The 23,799-nt window shown below is 34.5% G+C and overlaps 1 protein-coding gene and 1 pseudogene across 1 annotated transcript; both read left to right on the forward strand.

Moving 5' to 3' along the window:
* The first annotated feature begins 17,549 nt into the window (after positions 1-17,549).
* On the forward strand, positions 17,550-18,281 carry LOC120633996. The gene has a single exon (XM_039904434.1). The coding sequence runs from the start codon at positions 17,550-17,552 to the stop codon at positions 18,279-18,281; it is 732 nt and encodes a 243-aa protein (XP_039760368.1).
* A 2,152-nt stretch (positions 18,282-20,433) lies between these two features.
* Positions 20,434-23,037, forward strand: LOC120633997 (annotated as a pseudogene).
* The last annotated feature ends 762 nt before the right edge of the window (positions 23,038-23,799 follow it).

Genomic DNA, 23,799 nt, shown 5'->3' on the forward strand with positions numbered 1-23,799 from the left:
GCAGTGGACTTGGATCTTCAATCTAAGTTGTGTATACTGAATAATATTTTGCGAGACTTTGCAAAAATTTGAAAATACAGAATCAATGTTATATACATCATTTATTAAGAAGGCAAAATGACAAAATATAAACTTAAATATGCATGAATACATTATGTAGACCGACCTAGGTCGAGTTAATTTGTCTCTTTAGTTGAACTACTCAAAAGTCTGACCAATCACCTTCTCAGAACTTCCCACCGGCTCTTGGAGCATAATTTATCATGTTAGGGAATACTAGTAGCATTTTATGGGTCTTAAGGAAAGTTTACGGCTTGTTTTTTGGGTACAAAATATGATTATATTGGAACATTTGATTTATTGAATTCTATATTCGAAGATTCGCTTATCTCTGAGAGGGTTTCATAGATATCTTGTTTTTGTGCAATGATTTTCAATTTCTACAAATTGTTTCGTGGTTTCTGGCGATTTGTTCATTTTCCGCTACTTTAAAACTGGCTTTTTAATATTGTATGTAAGTTATATTGTATCTAATAAAGCGTAACTGTGTGGAATTCCATTTTTTTTAAATGTATGTCATACTTTAAGACACAGAGTTCAATTAATTGGGAATGGGAAAATACCCATTTTCCAAGTATAAAATTAAAATTGATGATTTTTATACCCTTAATGGAATATTTTTCCGCAAATTTTTTAATTAAATGTCTATAATGTGAAAATAAGTTTCACTTATACCGTGGTTTCATAAAACCACACGATCTTTTTCTTTTTTGGTTTTGCAATAAAGAGTTTAAAAAAAAACAAAACGTCATGTTCATATCATAGTAGACCGCAAAGTAACGCCTGTTTCTATCTAATAAGTATCCGTCCATAAATATTTACGGAGTTCAGCCGAACATTGGGAAAACAGAGATAGTTTATATTATGAATATGAATTCATATATTTATTTGTCTTTTGTGACAACATTGCTTGATACGCGGTGTTACAAGATTTACAATCTCTTGGCTCTGTACCTATAAAGTCTTATTTCTCTGTTAACGGGGCGCCTTCAACAAAAAACCTAAAACAGTTGGTTTAACGTGCCATTAGATTTTGCGTGCCAATAGATTTTTGCGTGCCAGCGTATTTTGCGTGCCAGTGAATTTTGTGTGCCAGTAACTTTTGAGTCACCGATAAAACGAGCGTTTGTATCGCGAGGCAGCCTCGCAAGTCCGCACGGTCCATCAATATGCGGCTAGTGCTTAAATGCGATACAGTTGAAACTATTGACGGATACAAATTTGATTTTGAATCACTAATTAAATTCACTGTACATTTAATAGAATAAAATTTTGTACAAACAATTAATTTGAAAATTAATTAATTGCGTAACCGCGCCGGCGTAAGTGCAAATAATATTCACGCAATTATAATTATAATATCTGATTAATTGTGTTCCCAAATTGTGAAATCACTGACTATTGTGAGAATCTAATAAAATGACATCAAGGCTCATTAAGTTTGATTTGAGTTAGATTGGTTTAAAACAATTACCTGAAACAACAAGATGGCGCCTGTATTCATTAAAATAAGTTTTAGTACCCAAGACTATGTAGTATCATAGTATTTTCCAACGCACAGTGTAAATAATGTTCTACGTAAACCATACCTACACTGAACATAAATAAAAGCACGTTTTAATAATACATGAATGTTATATTATTAGAAAAATACAATATTTTAGCGATTCTTTGTTCATTTCAACATGTATGTCATGGTGGTCAATAGGTCACCTCCTTAGCTCTATGTTGCAGCACTTGTTATGGGGTAAAGCAGCTGATATCGAAACTATATTTATATGGCAGAAAAGAGCTGTACGATATATATATAAACTTAAATCACGCGAATCCCTCCGTGAGAAGTTTAAAGAAATAGGCATACTTACTGTAGCTTCACAATATATTTATAACAATATAGTATTTGTAAGACAACATATTAGTATTTATAAACAAAAAGTGGACATAAACAGTCGACTTACAAGAAATGGTCATAAATTAGTGTCATCTGCATATCGTCTGCGTAAGGTACAGGGATCATTTGTGGGATTGAGTATACGCTTTTATAATATGATTCCTAAGGTGATTTTGGACCTGCCAATGCACAAGTTTAAAGAATTTGTTAAAACACACTTATTACAGCGAGGTTACTATACAATTGATGATTTTTTTAATGACAAGGTTGCTTGGAAGCATCCGGCTCCGCTTTCATCTCTCACAAGATAGAAAAATGAATGTTAAAATGTAAAATGTAAATTGTTGATGTTGGAAAAGAGCAACTGCTGAGTTTCTTGCCGGCTTCTTCTCGGTAGAATCTGCCTTCCGAACCGGTGGTAGATTCACTACAAACAGATAGACTTGACGTTTCAAAAGTGCTTATATTGAGGCCTACTTGAAATAAATGAATTTTGATTTCTTTGATTTTTTTTTCACCGTGCCAGAGGTACATGCCTTTTTTTTGGCGTGGTGGAAAAGCTTTATTTATACCTCCGACCCTTGGGCAGGACGGAGGTTATGTAGGACTCCCCTCTCTAAAGGGGTATACCCAAATAAAAACCACCACAGCATGTCCCTCTCGTTGGCTTTGGTAAAGAAGGTACGTCCTGCTTACGAATACTGCAACGCTGATTTTCAGTGGGGACCCAAGTAAAGACAACTTCGCCTTATCCGTTGAGATTTATTTAAAGAGTTTATGTAACTCCAATCTCAGTTCAAATGAAGTTAGTTTCGATCGGTGAAATTGTGTAATTAGAGTTAAAGAAGCAGTCGCGGAGTTCCAAACGAAGCTCATTTCGTGCGAACTTTTGCAAGATTTAAACCAAAAATCTCATCGTAAATGTGAACTTTGTTAGCGTACAACAGCTTAGCGGAACTGATTTTCTATTTCATTGAGATAGTAAGTTAATCTAATAGTTAGTATGTACAACGTATGTATGTATGAGTGGCGCAGTGGGCAGCAACCCTGCTTTCTGAGTCCAAGGTCGTCGGTTCGATTCCCACAACTGGAAAATGTGTGTGTGATGAACATGAATGTTTTTCAGTGTCTGGGTGTTTATCTGTATATTATAAGTACTTATGTGTATTATAGTCATAAAAAAAATATATTCATCAGCTATCTTAGTACCCATAACACAAGCCACGCTTACTTTGGTGCTAGATGGCGATGTGTGTATTGTCGTAGAATATTTATTTTATTTATTTATTAAACTAAGGATCGCGGGGTTCGGAATTCGATTCCCATATTGGGACAACACTATTTTTTCTTAAAAAAAAAATTATATAGTAATTATCGACATGTGTCGTGCGGTGGTCGTAGATCAGAATACAGTTGTCACCGCTCGTTCTCTTGCCGCGGGTGTCTTACGAGGCGACTAAAAGAATACTGAATAATAAATAAATATACTACGACAGTACACACATCGCTATCTAGCCCCAAAGTAAGCGTAGCTTGTGTAATTGGTACTAAGATGACTGATAATTGTTTTTATCAATAATATACATAAATACTTATAATCCATGTCCCTATCCCTATCCCTATCCCTAGTAATCCCTAGTAATATTATAAATGTCAATGTAAGTTTGTTTGTTACGCTTTCACGCAAAAACTACTTAACCGATCCTCATGAGTCTTTGTACACATATTCTTGGAAGTGTTAGAAGTCATATAGGATTATTTTTATCCCGACATTAAGCTCGGTTCCGAGAGGGGATGAGAGTTTGACGATTTTACACTATAACTCGGACAAATTATAACCGATTTAAATAATTATTTTTGTACTATAGAGGTTAAAAATTTGTGTTTAATTTTGCCCAAACTTTGGTTGGAGATAGAGAACAGAACTCCTCAGCGGACAGCAGCAAACCCTAAGGCTTAGCGATACTGAATACTTTAATTTTTTTAGATCTTAACTAAATTTAATGCCACATCAAAAAACAAAATCAAACGCAGACGAAATCGCGCGCAACAGCTAGTATAGGTATAAAAGAAATTTGTGTTAGTTACACCATTTATAACTCAAGAACTTAATTGGACCAATTTTTAAATTATTTGATTTTTTGGATTCCTCTTAGACGGGAATGGGATTATCAGTATTAAAATATAACATACATTAAAAAAATGATCCCCGGTACGAAATTCGCCGGTTATATAAATGTATTCAAGTCCTTGGCGTACTGAAATCCAATTTTAACTTGCTTAGCTCATGATTACAAAGCCCTTTTTACCCCTTTTTATAAATAATTCTAAGCTTAAATATTTTTTTTTAAATTTGCTTCACTGCTCTGGGATTTCGCATTCTATAACCTGTAGTATTTCCTTAATCTTTTGACAAGTCATAGAAATATAACCTCTAGCATGCGTAAATTAATTACCCATACTAGTTTATGTTTTTTAATTATACGTTAAGCGTCAGTTTGCTAACAACTAAATATGCTTAATCAAACTTTTCGTCTGTAGCGCGATATCTTCCCCAGCTATCTATAATACCTACTGCAAACAACTTATGCTAATATTTTTGTTAAAAACTGCATCGCTTAACTCTCGGGGCTCAGAAGTTGAACTTCGCGCAAACTGAACAAACTTTCAGCAATATGCCGAACCTAATTAAGTCGCTACGGGGAACACATCTTTGAGATCGTTAAATGTATTTTATCAACTCTGCGTACGATTAGAGATATACCGAACAATGTTTTAAGCTGCTGAGTGCAGGCGAATGAGGTTGAAATAACTTAAACTATTATTCATATAGCAGTTAACATCAATAACTTCAAAATGTCAAGTGTGTTCTTTAGAAAGACTGCTATTCATGGTGGATCCTTAATTTTTGTACGCAATAATATAACATGTAAGGAGCGAAAAGATATAGTTAGTCTTTCTATGGAGCGCATAATTGAACTGTCTTGTGTGGAGCTGGAGCGTTTTATAATAGTGTGTGTGTACCATCCCCCCTCAGGTGATTTCAACCAATTCGAGGATGTAATGGAAGATGTCCTTAAGCGATTGTGTATGTCTACTAAAAATGTAATAGTATGCGGGGATTTCAATGTTGATATCTTATTACATAATACTACTACGACTAGGTTGTTAAACTTATTTAAATGCTTTAATTTGAATAATGCTTTCGATGAACCTACTAGAATCACAGCAACTTCAGCATCTTGTTTAGATAATATTTTTTTTAACTGTGATATCTTAGGTAAAACGATATTAAACAATTTAAGGTCAGATCATTGTGGCCAACAAATTACTGTTGTTGGTACAAATAGAAATAAACATATTGTTAAGTACAGGCCGATAACTCAGAGTAAACTGACGCGATTTGAAGGTGAAATATCAGCCAAAATTCCTGCTCTCTTTTTTGAAAACTGTCATCCCGACAATCTTTATCGTACGCTTTTCAATGAAATAGAAAGTGCATTTAATAAAGTATTTACTTTTAAATACATAGATTCTAATAAAAAAATGAGGTTTAGTGATTGGGCGACAATAGGCATTTACAAAAGCAGGGATAAGTTGTATGAGCTATATGATGAAAAACAATACAATCAGACTCCAACTTTCCTTGAATATGTAAAAAGTTACTCCAAAACATTTAAAAATGTTTGTAGACAAGCTAAGTCTCTATACATTAAAGATCGGATAGTAAAATCTGAAAACAAAATACAAACAACCTGGAAAATTGTTAATAATGAATCTGGGAAAACTAAATCTCGAGACGGAAATTTTGAATTAATTATTAATAATAATATGGTAACTACTGATACAGAAGTTGCTAGTACTTTTGAAAACTTTTTTCAGAATGTTCCTATTTTGTTAACAGATTCACTAAATTCCTCACCTACTGCAGCTCAGAATTTATTAAGAGGCAACATTAATGAGTGCAAAGTTTTATTTCATTTCAAACATATAGATGCATCGGATATCAGTAAAAACTTCAAGTTGTTAAAATTAAAGAAAACAGGTGATATATGGGGAATGTCGGTAAAGGTAATATCTCAAATTATTGACGTCATTGCTCCTCTTTTAGCCATAATTTTCAATGAATGTGTTGATTTAGGTACTTTCCCGAACCTAATGAAACATAGTAAACTCATTCCTCTATTTAAATCTGGTAATAAAAATGATATAAACAATTACAGACCTATCTCAATCTTACCAGCTCTTAGTAAGATATTTGAAAAAATTATATTAAATCAACTCTTATATCATTTTAATGTAAATAACTTACTACACCCTGAGCAGTATGGCTTCACTAAAGGTCGTAGCACAACGGACGCAGGCGCTAAACTTATAAAACATGTTTATGATGCCTGGGAATGTTCACAGAACGCCATGGGTGTTTTTTGTGATCTATCTAAAGCTTTCGATTGTGTTGATCATAAAACCTTGCTTCTTAAGCTAAGCCACTATGGTATCCAAAACGTTGCACTAAATTTGGTTGCCTCTTATCTCAGCAATAGAACCCAAAGAGTTTGCATAAATGATGCAAAGTCTCAGGGTTCAAATACCTCAATGGGTGTCCCACAAGGCTCGATTTTGGGTCCTTTTCTATTTTTAGTGTATATAAATGATCTACCGTACCATGTCAGTGGAACATGCGACATTGTATTGTTTGCAGATGATACATCTCTAATTTTTAAGACTGATAGGAGTAAAGATAACTCTGACGAAGTAAACCGTGTTATGTCGCATGTGTCGCACTGGTTTACAGTTAACAACTTACTTTTAAATGCAAAAAAAACAAAGTGTGTCGAATTTATCTTACCAAATGTAAAGAAAATTGATAAAAATATAATGATAAATGGTGAATCACTAAAAATAGAGACTTCCACAGTTTTTCTGGGCGTGACCTTGGATAATAAGCTACAGTGGGGTGCCCATATAGATTCACTAGCGGGTAAACTAAGCTCGGCTGCCTACGCAGTCAGAAAAATTAGACAGATTACTGACGTTGAAATAGCTAGGCTAGTTTATTTTGCGTACTTTCATAGTGTTATGTCCTATGGAATCTTGTTATGGGGTAAAGCAGCTGATATCGAAACTATATTTATATTGCAGAAAAGAGCTGTACGGTCAATATATAAACTTAAATCACGCGAATCCCTCCGTGAGAAGTTTATAGTGTTGTGGGTATTATTACAATAATATACTTATGAGGGTAGGCCTTAAGGTTATTCAATAAATGATTCAGTCATCTTCCAATAATGGTTTGATTTAGACCTCTTTCTATAACATGGTGTCAGGTGTGGAAATATACATTAGTGATAGTGATAAAATATTGAGTTTATGATAATTAATACACGGAAGGATTGCAAAATATCTTAACCTATGCAATGGCGTATGAAAGTCGAGGAGATGGCGTTTACGCGGCGATTCAACAGCCGGCCCCGTTGCAACAAGATGGCAACTTAGCTACGAATTGGAAAGAATGGAAAAATGCATTTGAATACTTTTTGATTGCCACGGGCAAGGATAAAGCGACTAATAAAGAAAAATATGGTTTGTTTATGCACTGCTTAGGCCAGTACGGGCAGGAAATTCTAGAAGAACTCGATTTCACCGAACATGATAAAGATGATTATAAAAAGATATGTGAAAAGTATAGTGAGTATTGCGATCCTAAGAAAAACGTCAACTACGAGAGACATACGTTTTTTGAAACCTATCAGAATGAAAATAATTTTGAAAAATATTTAGGATTATTGAAAAAAATGAGTAAAAGTTGTGAATTTGGATCTTTGAAAAATAGTCTCGTATTGACGCAGTTGATACGTGGACTAAAAGATGTCCACATGAGGGAGAAGCTATTAGCGAGATCGTCAATAACATTGGAGGAGGCCAGTGCCTGGTGTCGAGCGGCCGAGCGAGCGGGCAAGCAAGCGGCGGCGTGCGCCTCGCGCGCCCCTGCGGGTCCGGCCGCGGCGCTCGAGCACGTGCAGCAGCGTGCCCGGCCTCCGGCTGCCGCCCCGGCGCCTGCGGTCGCTGCTCGTGCCGGCTGGCGGGGCCGGCGGGGCCCGGCGGAGTCTTCATATCGGCGTGTCAGTGATAGTGCTTGCGGAAAGTGTGGGTTACGGCATAGTGAAAGTATGCGTTGCCGGGCGTATTCGGTGAAGTGTTTTCGGTGCGATAGATGGGGTCACTTTGCCAAATTTTGTCGCGTGCGGGTTGCGCGCGAGGTAGTAGAGGACCCAGAGATGCTGGATGAGTGTCAGGATGAGTACGACGAGAATGGTGAGCTTCTCATGCACAATATTTCGATCGAAGCTTCAAATGAAATGTATGGTTCATGGTGTGAGACTATAGAAGTAAACGGCATCTTTGTACGATTTAAATTAGATAGTGGGGCAGAAGCATCCGTCATGTCCTTAGGCTCATATGAAAAAGCCGGTTTTGATAAGTCTAAGCTAATTAAGTGCAATACCGTATTAAGAGAAATTAGTAAAAATAAGCTACCTGTGATTGGATATTTTAATGGGTTATTAAATTATAATAAACAGAAATGCTGTGAAAAAAATTACGTTCTAGATAATAATTGTAATAATTTACTGGGCTTAAGGGCATGTGTAACGTTGAAATTAATTGCAAGAGTGCACCAAGTGTCTCTTGAACTTGAAAAATATGAATCGGTATTTGAAGGTATAGGTTGCCTGCCTACTATTTGTAAAATAGTTGTTGATAAAGCGATATTACCCGTTGTGAGCGCCTCGCGAAAAATACCAATGAAATTGCGGCCTCGTTTAAAAGAAGAATTGGACAACATGGTAAAATTAAATATTATTAAAAAAGAAGATGGGCCTACAGATTGGGTGTCGAACATTGTCATTGTCGAAAAACCGGATAAAAAACTTCGCGTTTGTTTAGATCCTCGCAATTTAAATCAGGCCATTAAACGGAGCCATTTTCAGTTGCCCACGTTAGACGAAATGGCGAGCAATCTTTCAGGAGCGAAATATTTTTCGAAATGTGACGCAAAGAATGGGTTTTGGATGATTAAGTTAGAGGAATCTAGTTCTAAGTTGTGTACTTTTTCAACGCCGTATGGAAGATATAGATTTTTACGGTGCAGGACTGCGACACGTGTCAGCGGCACCGCGCGGCCAGCCCTCGGGAGCCGCTGGCGCCGCACCCCGTGCCGGCGCTGCCGTGGGAAGTCTTAGCGGCAGACATATTTGAGTTGCAAAATAAATACTATTTACTCGTAGTAGATTATTATTCTAAATTTGTCGAAGTTGTTAATCTTTCCAATTTAACTAGTGCGTCGGTTATAAATGTATTCAGAGATATTTTCAGTAGATTTGGTATTCCAAAAAGGCTCGTGACTGACAATGCTGGCCAATTCTGTTCGGAACAATTTAAATTATTTACTAATAATTGGGGTTTCACACATGTAACGAGTTCTCCGTTGTATCCCCGGTCCAACGGGCTCGCCGAACGGAACGTTCGGACTATAAAAGCTATGATGTGTAAGTCATACGAAAGTGGCGAAGACTGGAAACTATCGCTATTAAATTTTCGAAATACACCACTTTCTGGAGAAAAGTGGTCACCGGCACAGCTTTTAATGAGTCGTCGGTTAAATACTCGTTTGCCCTCTAGAAATACTCAGTTAAAACCTAAAACTGTTAATCCGCAGTTAATGTTAGACAATCGTGCTGAACGAATAAAACAATATAAGTCATACTATGACCGAGGAACTAAAAGTTTAATACCATTATCTCAAAACGATCCCGTTCGAATGAAACAAAATAAAATATGGGTCAAGTCTCGTATTTTGCGTCCAGCACAAGAAAAACGATCGTATTGGGTACAAACTGAAAACGGTGGCGTTTATAGACGTAATAGGCAACATTTGATGAAAATACCAAGTCGAGGAAACGATGCCGATCGAATTAGCAATTCCCCTGGCTTGGATTGGGATAGTTTTAACTTCGCGCCAACGGGTAATACCACTCCGACCACGGAGCCGAACGTGGCGCGTTCACCGCGACCACCGCCTGCCCATCGGGTAACAAGCAGTGGTCGAGTTGTACGATCGCCCATTCGTTTTGCCAGCGAATATAACTATTAGGTATCTATCTTTGAACACGTTTTAATGCTTTATACTATAAATCCAATGTAATAATCTTAGTCTAAGTGTAATAATCTAAAATATTATTTTAAAATAAATTAGTCTAGCTTTGTCTTAAAATTAAGCTAAGTTTAGATATGTTAATACAATAATAATAATAATAATAATTGGTACATATAGATTTTCATAACCTACTATGAGTGCATGACAAAATATATAATTTTATAGAAAAAGGAAGAAGATGTAATAACGATAATAATGTTACTTACCTATTTAAATATTTTGATCTTAAGGTGATATGTAATTAAATATATTAGACTTATTATAAGGGGGGAGATGTTGTGGGTATTATTACAATAATATACTTATGAGGGTAGGCCTTAAGGTTATTCAATAAATGATTCAGTCATCTTCCAATAATGGTTTGATTTAGACCTCTTTCTATAACATATAGAAATAGGCATACTTACTGTAGCTTCACAATATATTTATAACAATATAGTATTTGTAAGACAACATATTAGTCTTTATAAACAAAAAGTGGACATAAACAGTCGACTTACAAGAAATGGTCATAAATTAGTGTCATCTGCATATCGTCTGCGTAAGGTACAGGGATCATTTGTGGGATTGAGTATACGCTTTTATAATATGATTCCTAAGGTGATTTTGGACCTGCCAATGCACAAGTTTAAAGAATTTGTTAAAACACATTTATTAGAGCGAGGTTACTATACAATTGATGAATTTTTTAATGATAAGGTTGCTTGGAAGCATCCGGCTCCGCTTTCAGCTCTCACAAGATAGAAAAATGAATGTTAAAATACAAAATGTAAATTGTTGATGTTGGAAAAGAGCAACTGCTGAGTTTCTTGCCGGCTTCTTCTCGGTAGAATCTGCCTTCCGAACCGGTGGTAGAATCACTACAAACAGACAGACTTGACGTTTTAAAAGTGCTTATATTAGGCCTACTTGAAATAAATGAATTTTGAATTTTGAATTTTTAATACTAGCTGCCCCGCAACTTCTTCTGCACCGAATCGGTTATTAGAGGTTTCAATATCTTAAAAAACCTAGAAACAAATTGCAACGCTACCCAGGTCCAGTTTTATTTCCAAACTATGTTATTCGCGGCCGGGCGGCCCGCTACATTTTGTGACTTAATAGTCGGCATGACATCTTTAGAAAACTTGGTAATATTTAGCCAATTTACAGAAATAGGATGGTACGCATGCATTCAACCGTTGTGCCATATGCCTTGCGACTTGCTAGTATCTGTGAAGAGTTATGTCCATTATCTCCAATAATATTTATCAGATCTTCATTAAAATTACACAATACATGCTTGTTAGTATACACTTTCAAATAAAAAAAGAATTATTAAAATTGGTTCAAATTTGACGGAGCTATGAAGTAAAATTGATAAAAATTTTCATCCCGTTTCCCGGAAGATACTTATTGTTTATCGGGATAAAAAGTATTCTATATGTTGAACCGAAATACCAGCTACCAGTATACCAAATTTTATTTAAATCCGTTCAGTAGTTTTCACGTGATGCCCGGACAGACAACAGACAAAAATTAAATAAAAATCTGTTTGGGCTCAGTATCGATTATAAAGCATTAAAATTTTCAAAATATATTAAATACAGTAGATACAGAAATCTTCCAGTTTCAGTTTTATTATAAGTATTGATAATAAAATAAATAAAGAATAAATAAATATACTACGACAAAACACACGTCGCCATCTAGTCCCAAAGTGAACGCAGCTTGAGTTCGAATCCCAGCACGCTTCTCTAACTTGTCTAAGTTATGTGCGTTTTAAGTGATAAATATCAGATAAATATCACTTGCTTCAACGGTGAAGGAAAACATCGTGAGGAAACCTGCATGCCTGAGAGTTCTACGTAATGTTCTCGAAGGTGTGTGGAGTCTAGTCTGTGGTGGACTACGGCCTTGCCCCTTCTCATTGTTGGAGGAGACCCGTGCTCTGTAGTGGGCCGGTATTGGGTTGATGTGATAATGCTAATGAAGATGATAATACCTACACTTATATGTACATATGTATATATACATATACGATATATATGAGAAAATGTTATTGAATATGAAAAAAATATGTTAAACTCGACCATATTTCTGACTTAATGGTTGTCCGTTTTACACGATTAACTCAAATTTTCTCGATAGAAAAAAGGGCAAAGTAACCTCTATTAAAAATTTGAAGTACGAGTAGGTAGGTACGTTTATTTACTTGACGTTTCAAAAATGCTTATATTAGGCCTACTTGATTAAAGATATTGTTGACTTTTGACTTTGAATTTTTCTTTATACTTGCAATACTTCTTAACGGGTTAACCCGTCGCCATCTTAGACTTTATCGTCACTTTGAACCAGGTGAGATTGCAGTCTGGGGCTAACACGTAAAAGAATAAACAAAAAATGAAAAAAATATTTATACACTGCAGGTAATTTTCCACGTTTGAAAATGCAAACTTTTAAGATATCTCATGTTAATTAAGTCATGTTACGACATGTCAGGACATGTCTGACGAAATGTGACATGTCCGTGTGGACGTGCGCTAATGAGATGGATCGCCTGACTGTTGAATGTTTGATAAGAGGATTAATGTTACTGTAATCACTGTGAAGCTTGGAAAACAGTTATGTTCTAACATTTAGATTTTAATCTCTCTTCCATGAGAGGGGAGCTCTTTGCCCAACAGTGGGATATTAATAGGTCATGAACGGTAAACAGGCGGAGTTTTTGAAGAGAAAACTTCTATAGGCGCTTTAAGTACTTTTTGAGTACAGAATTAAGAACATACAGAAACCGTGTCCGCGACTAATATTGAAGCATCACAAACCACTCCACTTTCGTAGTGTTTCTCGAATAAACGTGAGTCACTTCATACCATAAATCTGCTTTAATAGTAGATGCCTAGCAGTAGATGTGAACTGAGTCAGGGGTAAAGTATAGCTAGAGTAAAACTAAACCTTTGAATCACCTTCTACTAGCTGACGCTGTTATTTGATATAATGAAAATAACAGACTCAAGTAGATTAATGTTTTGATAAACATTCATCTACTTAAGAGTGTGTTTTTAATTATTTATAATAACACAATCTACGAATTATTAGTAATTACTTACTGATAACAATATGAAATACCCATGTAAATATTTATTGATTACGAGCATGACACCGGGAGGTATTTTTGCATCGCTCGAGTCACACACACACTGAATATCCCGTTTAGGAGTTAGAAGAACCAGAATGATATTGTATTTTACCTTAAAATAAGCAATTAAGCTGCGGGCTACGATATGATCGGAGAAGCTTATTGGATTAATAATAAAGTATTCGAATTCCAAATTTTTAAGACATTATTCCCTACTTTTCTGTACATCGTTTGTATATTAAAGATTTTAAACTAAGATTTTCGTGGTTACTCAACATTTCTTAAATATAGTTCAACGGGTACATACCACGATAATATTTTGGATTTGTCGATATTTCTACCCAGTTGCATAGATCGTGCAACTGGGTCAAATCCCGTTGCACGATTATCGTGGTATGTACCCGTTGAACTATATTTAAGAAATCGTCTGTATGATTGATCTCATATCAGTTGGTATTATGTCTTACTCGTGTGAAGTTATCCTTCTGAAGCGCAAGTCTACTTAGACCATATTACAAGATCTACAAGCTCCGATACAATATTCTCCGGATGATTTGATTGTCTCTATCAGTATTGCATTCCTGCCTATTCTTTCCAGCTATTTAGGTATCTTAATCTCTATAATTAAAGCGCATTTTGCTTCATTTTTAGCTCTATTTCGTCACGACCGGGTTCAGTTGAAGCAAAACACTGCAACTATAGGTCTTCAGAAATAGAAAGCACAAAGAAAGAGAGAAAATCAAGGAGGAAAAGAAGGATCTTAGCTCGAAAAGAAAGAATAATTTTAATCTAAATAATCACATACTGACGGATCTCTGAACGTAGTCTATTGACTGACTTTTAGGAAGGTAGGTAACAAAAAGGTAGGTCCATAATATGGAAAATATTTTGTAACATTGTATTCAACTGCTTTCAAGCTTTCATTTATTTGAGTGTGTTGTTTTTACTGTACATAATTTATTTATTTACAAATTGAAGCACCCCCCCCCCCTTCGCATTTCTCGAATTACTTAAATGATAACAGTGAAAGTGCCGTACTCCATCATTGTACTCACATTCTCAGTGATAGATAGAACTTCTACTCTTTCTTAAAACTACAGGAATAAACTAAGAAAATGGGAGAATCAGGACTTAAATCCGTTCTTTATTTGCTGAGACCTTTAACAATTATTGAAAACTTGTTGGGAAAATTCAGATGTCGTGAGGTTGGCGGAAATATAGACATTTTAAGCAGAAGAATGAAATGTTACAACATCTTCGTAATGTGCCTCTTTGTGATAGGATATTTTATTGATTTAGCAATTTACAGCTTAAACGACACTTCTACTGGCATCGGACAAATTGTGGACTCGGTATATGGCATTGCTGCTTTATCAATGGTGGTACAATACATCATATCAACATTAGTTTTCTTGCAAAACGCCAAAAAAAATGTCCAAATTATAATACACTACATTGATGATATGCTAGATGTCTCAAAGCGTAGACAATTCTACAAGGATACTCGAAGGCACATTGAAATCAGCATATCAATTTTTGTATTCATTTATTTACTTATAGCCATTTACGACATGATTTTTGTTAATAAAGCTGAGTTGTTGAAGGAAATAATACTAACAATAATTGATTTCGAACGACACTTTGATGTGTTGTCATTTTGTGTGTTTATCAAATTAACAAAGGATCGCATAGAAATAGTAAACAATCTTCTAGAAAAGGTTGTGTTTTTAAAAAATCGTAAAAACACTTTGAATATACGGGATATTAGGAGTTTCCAGAATCAGAACGACATTTTATATGGAAATCCTAAAATAATTAACGATTCTATAATTCACACTTTAGCTACGGTTTACGATTTAATCGGTGAACTATGTGATTTAATTAATAAAGTATACAATTTCCAAATACTCAGGGCGCTGATTACTACATTTGTATTCATCATAATCACTATATGGTCATCAATCTACTATATACGAAATTCAGACGTTTCTAGTACTTTACCCCGTATTTTATTGCTGTGTATATTTGATATCATGTCAGTTTGTGTTATGTCTTACACGTGTGAAGTTATCCTTCTGAAGCGCAAGTCCACTAAGATCTTAGTGAACGAACTTATCATGGACTACGACCTTACTAGACAAATGCGTATCCAGGCGAAAGCGTTCATGGAACTAATTGAAGTGTGGCCATTACAGATATCTGCGTACGACATGTTTACTATAGACATTAAGTTAATATTAAAGTTTATAAGCGTGTCGACAACATATCTGATTGTTGTAATTCAAGTGTCACATTTTATCTAAGAACACACTTCTTACACAATATGATTATGGTATATAGGCATGCCATAGTCCATGGATAAGAATATAATAAATAAGATAATAATATATTATATAAAGTGATAGCTCAGTGGGTAAGGCTTCGGCTTACCTTTCAAGGGGACCGAGTTCGGAACCTCTTAAGTCATCGAAGTTATGTGCCTTTTTAATTTAAGCTTTTAAGTATAACTTGCTTTAGCGGCGAAGGAAATCATCGTGAGGAAACCTACATGTCTGAGAGTTCTCCATAGCATTCTCAAGAGCGTGTGTAGACTACCAATACGCACTCAGCATGGTGGACTACGGCCAAAACCTTTCTCATTCTGAGAATAGACAGACCCGAGCCCCGTAATGGGCTGGTAAATGGTTGATGACGATGATGACGATATTATGTGCACTAATAAAATAAAGCTGAATAATAACTTTCTTGTAGAAAATAATATTTTGCCTACCTGCAGTTTTTTCAAGGATGGTTTGGGATATAACATCATTGATCTAAAGAATGACTGGTCTAAAGTAAAAAGTCAACATGCCCATATTGTATATTATATTTTACACACTTCAGGAGTCCGCGCATTTTTACAAATTAGATTTTTAACGAAAATCATTCAAAAAGTACCTACCATGATTATTAATTTAATAATATTAAAAATTTTCATTTACCATCTTGAGTTAAAAATGCAGATGAACAAAAGTTGAACTTACAAATAAGATTTTACAATAACCTAACCTATAACATTCTATTTAAATTCTATTTCTGAAAACTTGTATTTGGCACTGCTACTTTATTTGTTTCTTCTACCTTCTGTAATTGGCTGTAAGTTTTCCTTACCAATAAAATTAAAAGAAAATATATAAATATGATGTGACCCGTTTTATTTCCTTGATTACATAAGGATTCAATTAGGATGTTGTGGAATAGTATTTGACATTTAAACTATTTTAATATGAAATCATGAAGCATAGTCAAATTCTTATCATACTCTATTCGAGAGACCAATAAAGCCACTTTTGATATGGGCATCCTATTTACTAGTATTAAAATATGTCTATTTAAGTTAAAGTGATTGCTGCTCATTACTCAGCTGACATCTAACCTTTATCATTAACGGTCAGTATGACAAATGGTCAGTAAGTTAACTGTCTAAGAGCAAAAGTTAATTTTCTTGAGTGTATTGTTTTAATTGTTTAATCTTTGGACCAACTCTAGGTAGGTAACATATAGGTAGGTCCGTAACATGGAAAATATTTTGTGACATTGTATTTAGCTCTTTGGCTTTCAGACTTTCATTTATTTGAGTGTGTTATTTTTACTGTCCATAATTTCTTCATTTACAAATTGAAGCACCCCCGCATTTATCTAATTACTTAATGGTAACAGTGAAAGTGTCGCACTACATCATTGTACTCACATTCTGAAACGAACCACAACAGTGATAGAACTTCGACTCTTGCTTAAAACAACAGGTATAAACAAAGAAAATGGGAGAATCAGGACTTAAATCCGTTCTTTATTTGCTGAGACCTTTAACAATTATTGAAAACTTGTTGGGAAAATTCAGATGTCGTGAGGTTGGCGGAAATATAGACATAATAAGCAGGAGAATGAAATGTTACAACATCTTCGTAATGTGCCTCTCTGTGATAGGATATTGTATTGATTTAGCAATTAACAGCTTAAACGACACTTCTACTGGCATCGGACAAATTGTGGACTCGGTATATGGCATTGCTGCTTTATCAATGGTGGTACAATACATCATATCAACATTAGTTTTCTTGCATAACGCCAAAAAAAATGTCCAAATTATAAAAATGTTTACCTACATTGATGATATGCTAGATGTCTCAAAGCGTAGACAATTCTACAAGGATACCCGAAGGCACATTCAAATCAGCATATCAATTTTTGTATTTATTTATTTACTTCTAGCCATTTACGACATGAGTTTAATTGAAAAAGCTGATTTGTCGGGTGAAATATTACTAACAATAATTGACTTCGAACGTCATTTTGAAGTGTTATCATTTTGTGTGTTTATCAAAATAACAAAGGATCGCTTAGAAATAGTAAACAATCTGTTAGAACAGGTTGTTTTGACAAAAAATCGTAAAAACACTTTGAATATACGAGACATTAAGAGTTTCAAGAATCAGAATGACAATTTATATGGAAAATTTCAAATAATTAACGAATCTATAATTCGCAGTTTAGCTACTAGTAACGATTTAATCGGTGAAGTATGTGATGAAATTAATAAAGTTTACAAATTCCAAATACTTAAGGCGTTGTTCACTACATTTGTATACATCATAATCACTATATGGTCATCAATTTACTATATACGAACTTCCGACGTTTCCAATACTTTACCCCGTATTGTGTTAATATCTTTGTTTGATATCATGTCAGTTTGTGTTATGTCTTACACGTGTGAAGTTATCCTTCTGAAGCGCAAGTCCACTAAGATCTTAGTGAACGAACTTATCATGGACTACGACCTTACTAGACAAATGCGTATCCAGGCGAAAGCGTTCATGGAACTAATTGAAGTGTGGCCATTACAGATATCTGCGTACGACATGTTTACTATAGACATTAAGTTAATATTAAAGTTTATAAGCGTTTCGACAACATATCTGATAGTTATAATTCAAGTGTCACATTTTCTCTAAGAGGTGTGTTTAAGAACATAATTTTTTTTTCAGTGTCTGGGTGTTTATTTGTATTTTTTAAGTATTTATGTAAATTATTCATCAGTTATCTTAGTAACCATAACACAAGCTACGCTTACTTTGAGGCTAGAAGGCGATAAGCGGATTGTGTTAGTATATTTATTATCATTATTATTTAAAAAAAATAACTTAGTAGGTTTGTGTTTTATGATATAGTTTAGTTTTATACATATCAAAAGATTGCATACTAACATGAAATAATAGGTGTTGATGTAAGTATATCAATGTGCTGAGGGCTGTGGGCTGTGTTAGAGAAGCCAGCCAATAATAGTCGTCAGCAATGTTTGTGGATGCTCCTAAACGCGTAGAAATTTTCCAAGCGATTAGGTGCAAACGCGCAGCGTCCATGATTCTCAGACTTGCGAACAGCACTAACGCCCTCCTGCCTCCTCCTTGGCTTGTTGATTAGACAGTCCTCACTGGAGATCTAGAAACGATTAGTGATTGGAACTAACTTATACCTATATTAATATTGTTAGTAACAAATCATGGAATTTTACTCTGAACTTAAATTTTTGTATTATTATAAAGAGGCCACCGTGTACTATTGAATGATGTATTCTTTATATGCCATAGTACATGGGTAAAAATTGAACATAAAGGATGATATGATATATTCCATAATTGATTTATAGAATAACTGGGAATGTCCATATTGTATGTAATATTGACACACTTAACTCTTAACTTAACTTAACAATTTTAATTACATTCAGAAATCCTTAAGTTTTGTCAAACTAAAAACCCCTTTTATTCAAAAATACCAATAAAGCCATTTTTGATAAATCCTCCCTTATTTTAACATATTATGTGTATGCCAAATTCCTAATTAATCCTACTATAATAATATATATAGATAATATTAAAAATGTGAAAGTGTGTATGTTTGTCACTTAATCACGCAAAAACGGCTAAATGGATTTGGATGAAATTTGGCATGCAGGCTACCTTTTATCCCAACTCCTTCAGTAGTTCCCGATGGAAAATTTAAAATTGTTTACGAGCTAAAGCGCGGGCAGACAGCCTTGAAATTTTGTGTGCATGTCACCTATGCTATGGAAAAGGACATGTACTTTCTATATCAATCTCTCAAATAGACACCGTCTCAATTCCAATCTTGCTTGGCAGACTCAACAACGTAGGTGTCAAGGATATTGCCCTGGACTGGTTCTAAAACTACCTTATGGGTAGGCCAACAATGTGTTAAAATAAATGATAAAACTAGTGACTTTGCTGACATCCCCTATGGAGTCCCTCAGGGTAGCGTCTTGGTTCCAACACTTTTCCTAGTGTATATAAACGTAAATATTACTCTGCGAAATATCACCACAATTCCGCCGTGTCTGTTGTTTTGCGGATGATACTGTCGTTTTATTCGAAGGTTCGAAGTGGGAATACCCCACACAGACCTACAAAATTTATTCTTTAGTTATAGTTTAATTTTTATTTTATTTTATTTTCATATTTTTAGCACTTAAATTTTTATAATATGTAGATTTTATAAAACATAGGTTTAAAATAAACAAGCACCCTATGTAACATCAAAGAGCAACTACTGAGTTTCTTGCCGGCTCTTCTCGGTAGAATCTGCTTTCCGAACCGGTGGTAGAGTCACACAAACATGCATACTTGACGTTTCAAAAGTGCTTATAAAGTAGGCCTACTTGAAATAAATGAATTTGAATTTGAATTTGAATTTGAACATCAGTAAGGACCTAGCCTCTGTAACACAGGTTTTCGTTCTGCAGAGGTTAGGGCATTCATGTTATTATTGTACAAATCATTTTTAGCCTGAATAAATGATTATTATTATTATTTCACAATTCCACATCTCGTACGCTAAACGAACGCTTGAAAAATTGTCTCTTATGATAAGGCATACTCAGCGTCAGCGCACGGCACGATCTTAAATCAGATTGCTCACCAAGAAAAGTGAACTTCTCATTCAAATAAGAGGGAGTTTTTAGATGGAATAACACACAGTACAGAAGTAAGTAGTTAATGCATATACCGGCGACGCCGAATAGGACTGCACTTAAGCTTTTGTCGAAATTCGGAAACATGGGCATATTTGCGATGGCCTAATCTGACCATGACATCTAGTTTGGTAACGTGGAGATCACCACAGAACTTCTCTCCGAGACTGGAAGTCGTACCAGTGACTCGTTCAGTGCTGAGGTGTATTGCGAGAATCGATCAGGGTCGACCGTCGTCAATGTGAAAAATATGACGACGGTCAATGTAATTCATCGGTCCCTGATACTATCACAAATAACTATTAGTAATCGTTTAATATAGATGTCATGTTCTTGAAAGGAGGATTAAGGACTAGGTCAACGATAAAAATGGGCACAACAAACATAGCCGGTTGTTTTTTTTGTTTGTTATCACCACCTCAATCCTTATTTAAAACTATTTAAGTTAATAAAATATTTAATAATTTTAAATGAAGATGTGAGATGGTGATAACAAAAAAAAACCAACCGGCTAAGTTTGTTGTGGGCTTCTTCTTAGACCAGGGCACGTTTGGATCCCTCGTAGCTATAGTTTTAAGTTGACGACTTTAGTTATCGCAATCAACTCACTTCTATGTCATATTTCACAGGTAATGTACGCATCAAAAGTGCCTATTTGAATGAAGAAATATTTGACTTTGAATTTGACTTTGATGGCTATTGATCAAGACCCTCACACATAATCTCAGGTATGGTACCCTCAAATATAAAAAAAATATCGTTTAATCTGACGTCAGCGTGTCCTCTATCTCCGAAAATATTCTTCAAACCTTTACTAAATGAGCGAATAAACTAAACTGAAAATAAATGCAGAAATTTCTAGTGAAAAATAATAATTACCGGAATCTCCTCAGAATTCTTGGAGTATTCGGACAAAAACTGTTTTCTTTTAACCTGAATGTTATAGTTTTTGGGATGAAAGAGTCCTCAATGTTAGCCTAGCTACAAATGAAATCAAATGAAATTTATTGTTAAAATATTAGTCATAGACAACAAAACCAACACAGCATTCTGCGTTGAAAACTTGAAATCATCCAGTAACAGTTTCATTATGAGTACATATGTATTCATAATCAACTTAATTATTTAGCTTCTATAGTTCATTTACTTAAGTGCATTATTGTTATTATTTAAAGTTACTTTAATCTGAAAACGGCTGGGACCATTAATCTAACTTAAACCTTATTGACAACAATATAAAAGGTCCGGTGTAAATACTACAATGACATTTTCAAATTTACCAACAAAGGGATAAGACTTCTGCTTTCATAACTTACAAGTCAAAGTCAAAGTCAAAAATATCTTTATTCAAGTAGGCCCATAGGTGGCACTTTTTATGCGTGGCAAAGTGCATGTGCAAGTTAAACCCGGCCAAGACATATTGACATTCAAAACGTTATATAAACACCACTTTGAGGAAATACATAAAATCATGCATCAGCTATGAAGATTTGCTTTTGTTTAAAATAAAACAACAACAGAACTAAAATAAAATGGAAGGATCAAAATTGGAGTACATTCTGCATGTACTGAGACCTTTAAAAATTATTGAAAACTTGATTGGTAAATTCACATATCGTGAGGTTGGTGGGGATATAGAAGTAATAAACAAGAAAATGAAATATTACACCTTTTTCCTCATGTGCCTCACTGTGTTAACTTATTCCATTGTTTTTGTTAATAACAACATAATATATAGTAGTATTACTGGCCTCGGAAAAATTGTGAACTCAGCTTTGGACATTACCGCTCTTACAATGGTGATACAGCATATCCTATCAACATTAGTATTCTTAAAGAACGCCAAAAACAATGTGAAAATTATAAAAACCGTTGCCTACATAGATAATATTATACAGGTTTCTAAGAATGACCAGTTCTACAAGGATTCCAGAAGACACATACAAATTGGAATATCAGTTTTTATTTTTTTTTATATACTTGTATCAGTTTACGACTTGAGTTTTAATATTTCTAAGAAACCATTGACGAATGAAATAATACTAACAATCATTGATTTTGACCGTTATCTCGGGGTGTTTTCTTTTTGCGTTTTGATCAAAATAATGAAGGACCGATTATGTGTTGTTAACAATATTTTGAAACAGGTCATTGATTCAAAAAATCGAAGACACACTTTGAATATGCGGTTTAGAAATCAGAACGAGCTTTTGCGTTTCAAATTTAAATTAAACAACGATTCTATAATTCGCACTTTAGCTACGGGCTACGATTTAATCGGTGAAGTATGTGATTTAATTAATAAAGTATACAATTTCCAAATACTCAGGGCGCTGTTTACTACATTTGTGTACATCATAATCACTATATGGTCATCAATCTACTATATACGAAATTCAGTCGTTTCTAGTACTTTACCCCGTATTTTATTGCTGTGTATATTTGATATCATGTCAGTTTGTGTTATGTCTTACACGTGTGAAGTTATCCTCCTGAAGCGCAAGTCCACTAAGATCTTAGTGAACGAACTTATCATGGACTACGACCTTACTAGACAAATGCGTATCCAGGCGAAAGCGTTCATGGAACTAATTGAAGTGTGGCCATTACAGATATCCGCGTACGAAATGTTTACTATAGACATTAAGTTAATGCTGAAATTTATAAGCGTTTCGACGACTTATCTTATAATTATAATTCAAGTTTCTCATTTTCTCTGAACTTTGTATTTCATAATATGTGTGTTTTTCTCAGTTGTAACATTGTTATAGGTAAAAAAAAATGCACAATTGATAGATAGATAGATAGATAAATTCTTTATTGCACACAATTTATAATATAAATTGAAAACATAAATACAAGAAGAATAACAATGCGCAAAGGCGGTCTTATCGCTTTAAGCGATCTCCTCCAGACAACCCTTAATGAAAGAAGAACAGGAGTATGGAAACGGGATAGTGCAATTTTAAAAATATATAACATAAACTACATCTACTATATATAACAATAATACATAAACAGCTAATACAAATACAAATAATACAGAAATAAATACATACACATATAAACATATATACAAATATATATATATATATATATATATATATATATATAAATAAATATAAATATACACAAATACATACAGAGCAAATATATTAGTTTATGACTCCGTAGATAAATAATATTCTTTTAAACGACTTTTGAAGATGCTTAATGATTTAGACTGTCTTATGTCTCTTGGCAATCCATTCCAGAGTATAACCACCTTGACTGTAAAAGAATTTCCATACGCATGCGAGTGACTGGCAGGAACATGCAACCTGTTGTCATCCTTAGCCCTCAAATAGCACTGAACATTGCTACCAAGAAAGTTGAATCGCTCTTTTAAATATGGTGGCGTCTGAGGATAAAATAAAATAGAATATAAAAGACAAAGAGCGTGCAAGTTCCTACGTGATCGAATTGGTAGCCAGTTTAACCGA

Source organism: Pararge aegeria, chromosome 22, assembly GCF_905163445.1.
Source record: "Pararge aegeria chromosome 22, ilParAegt1.1, whole genome shotgun sequence".
NCBI lineage: Eukaryota > Metazoa > Arthropoda > Insecta > Lepidoptera > Nymphalidae > Pararge > Pararge aegeria.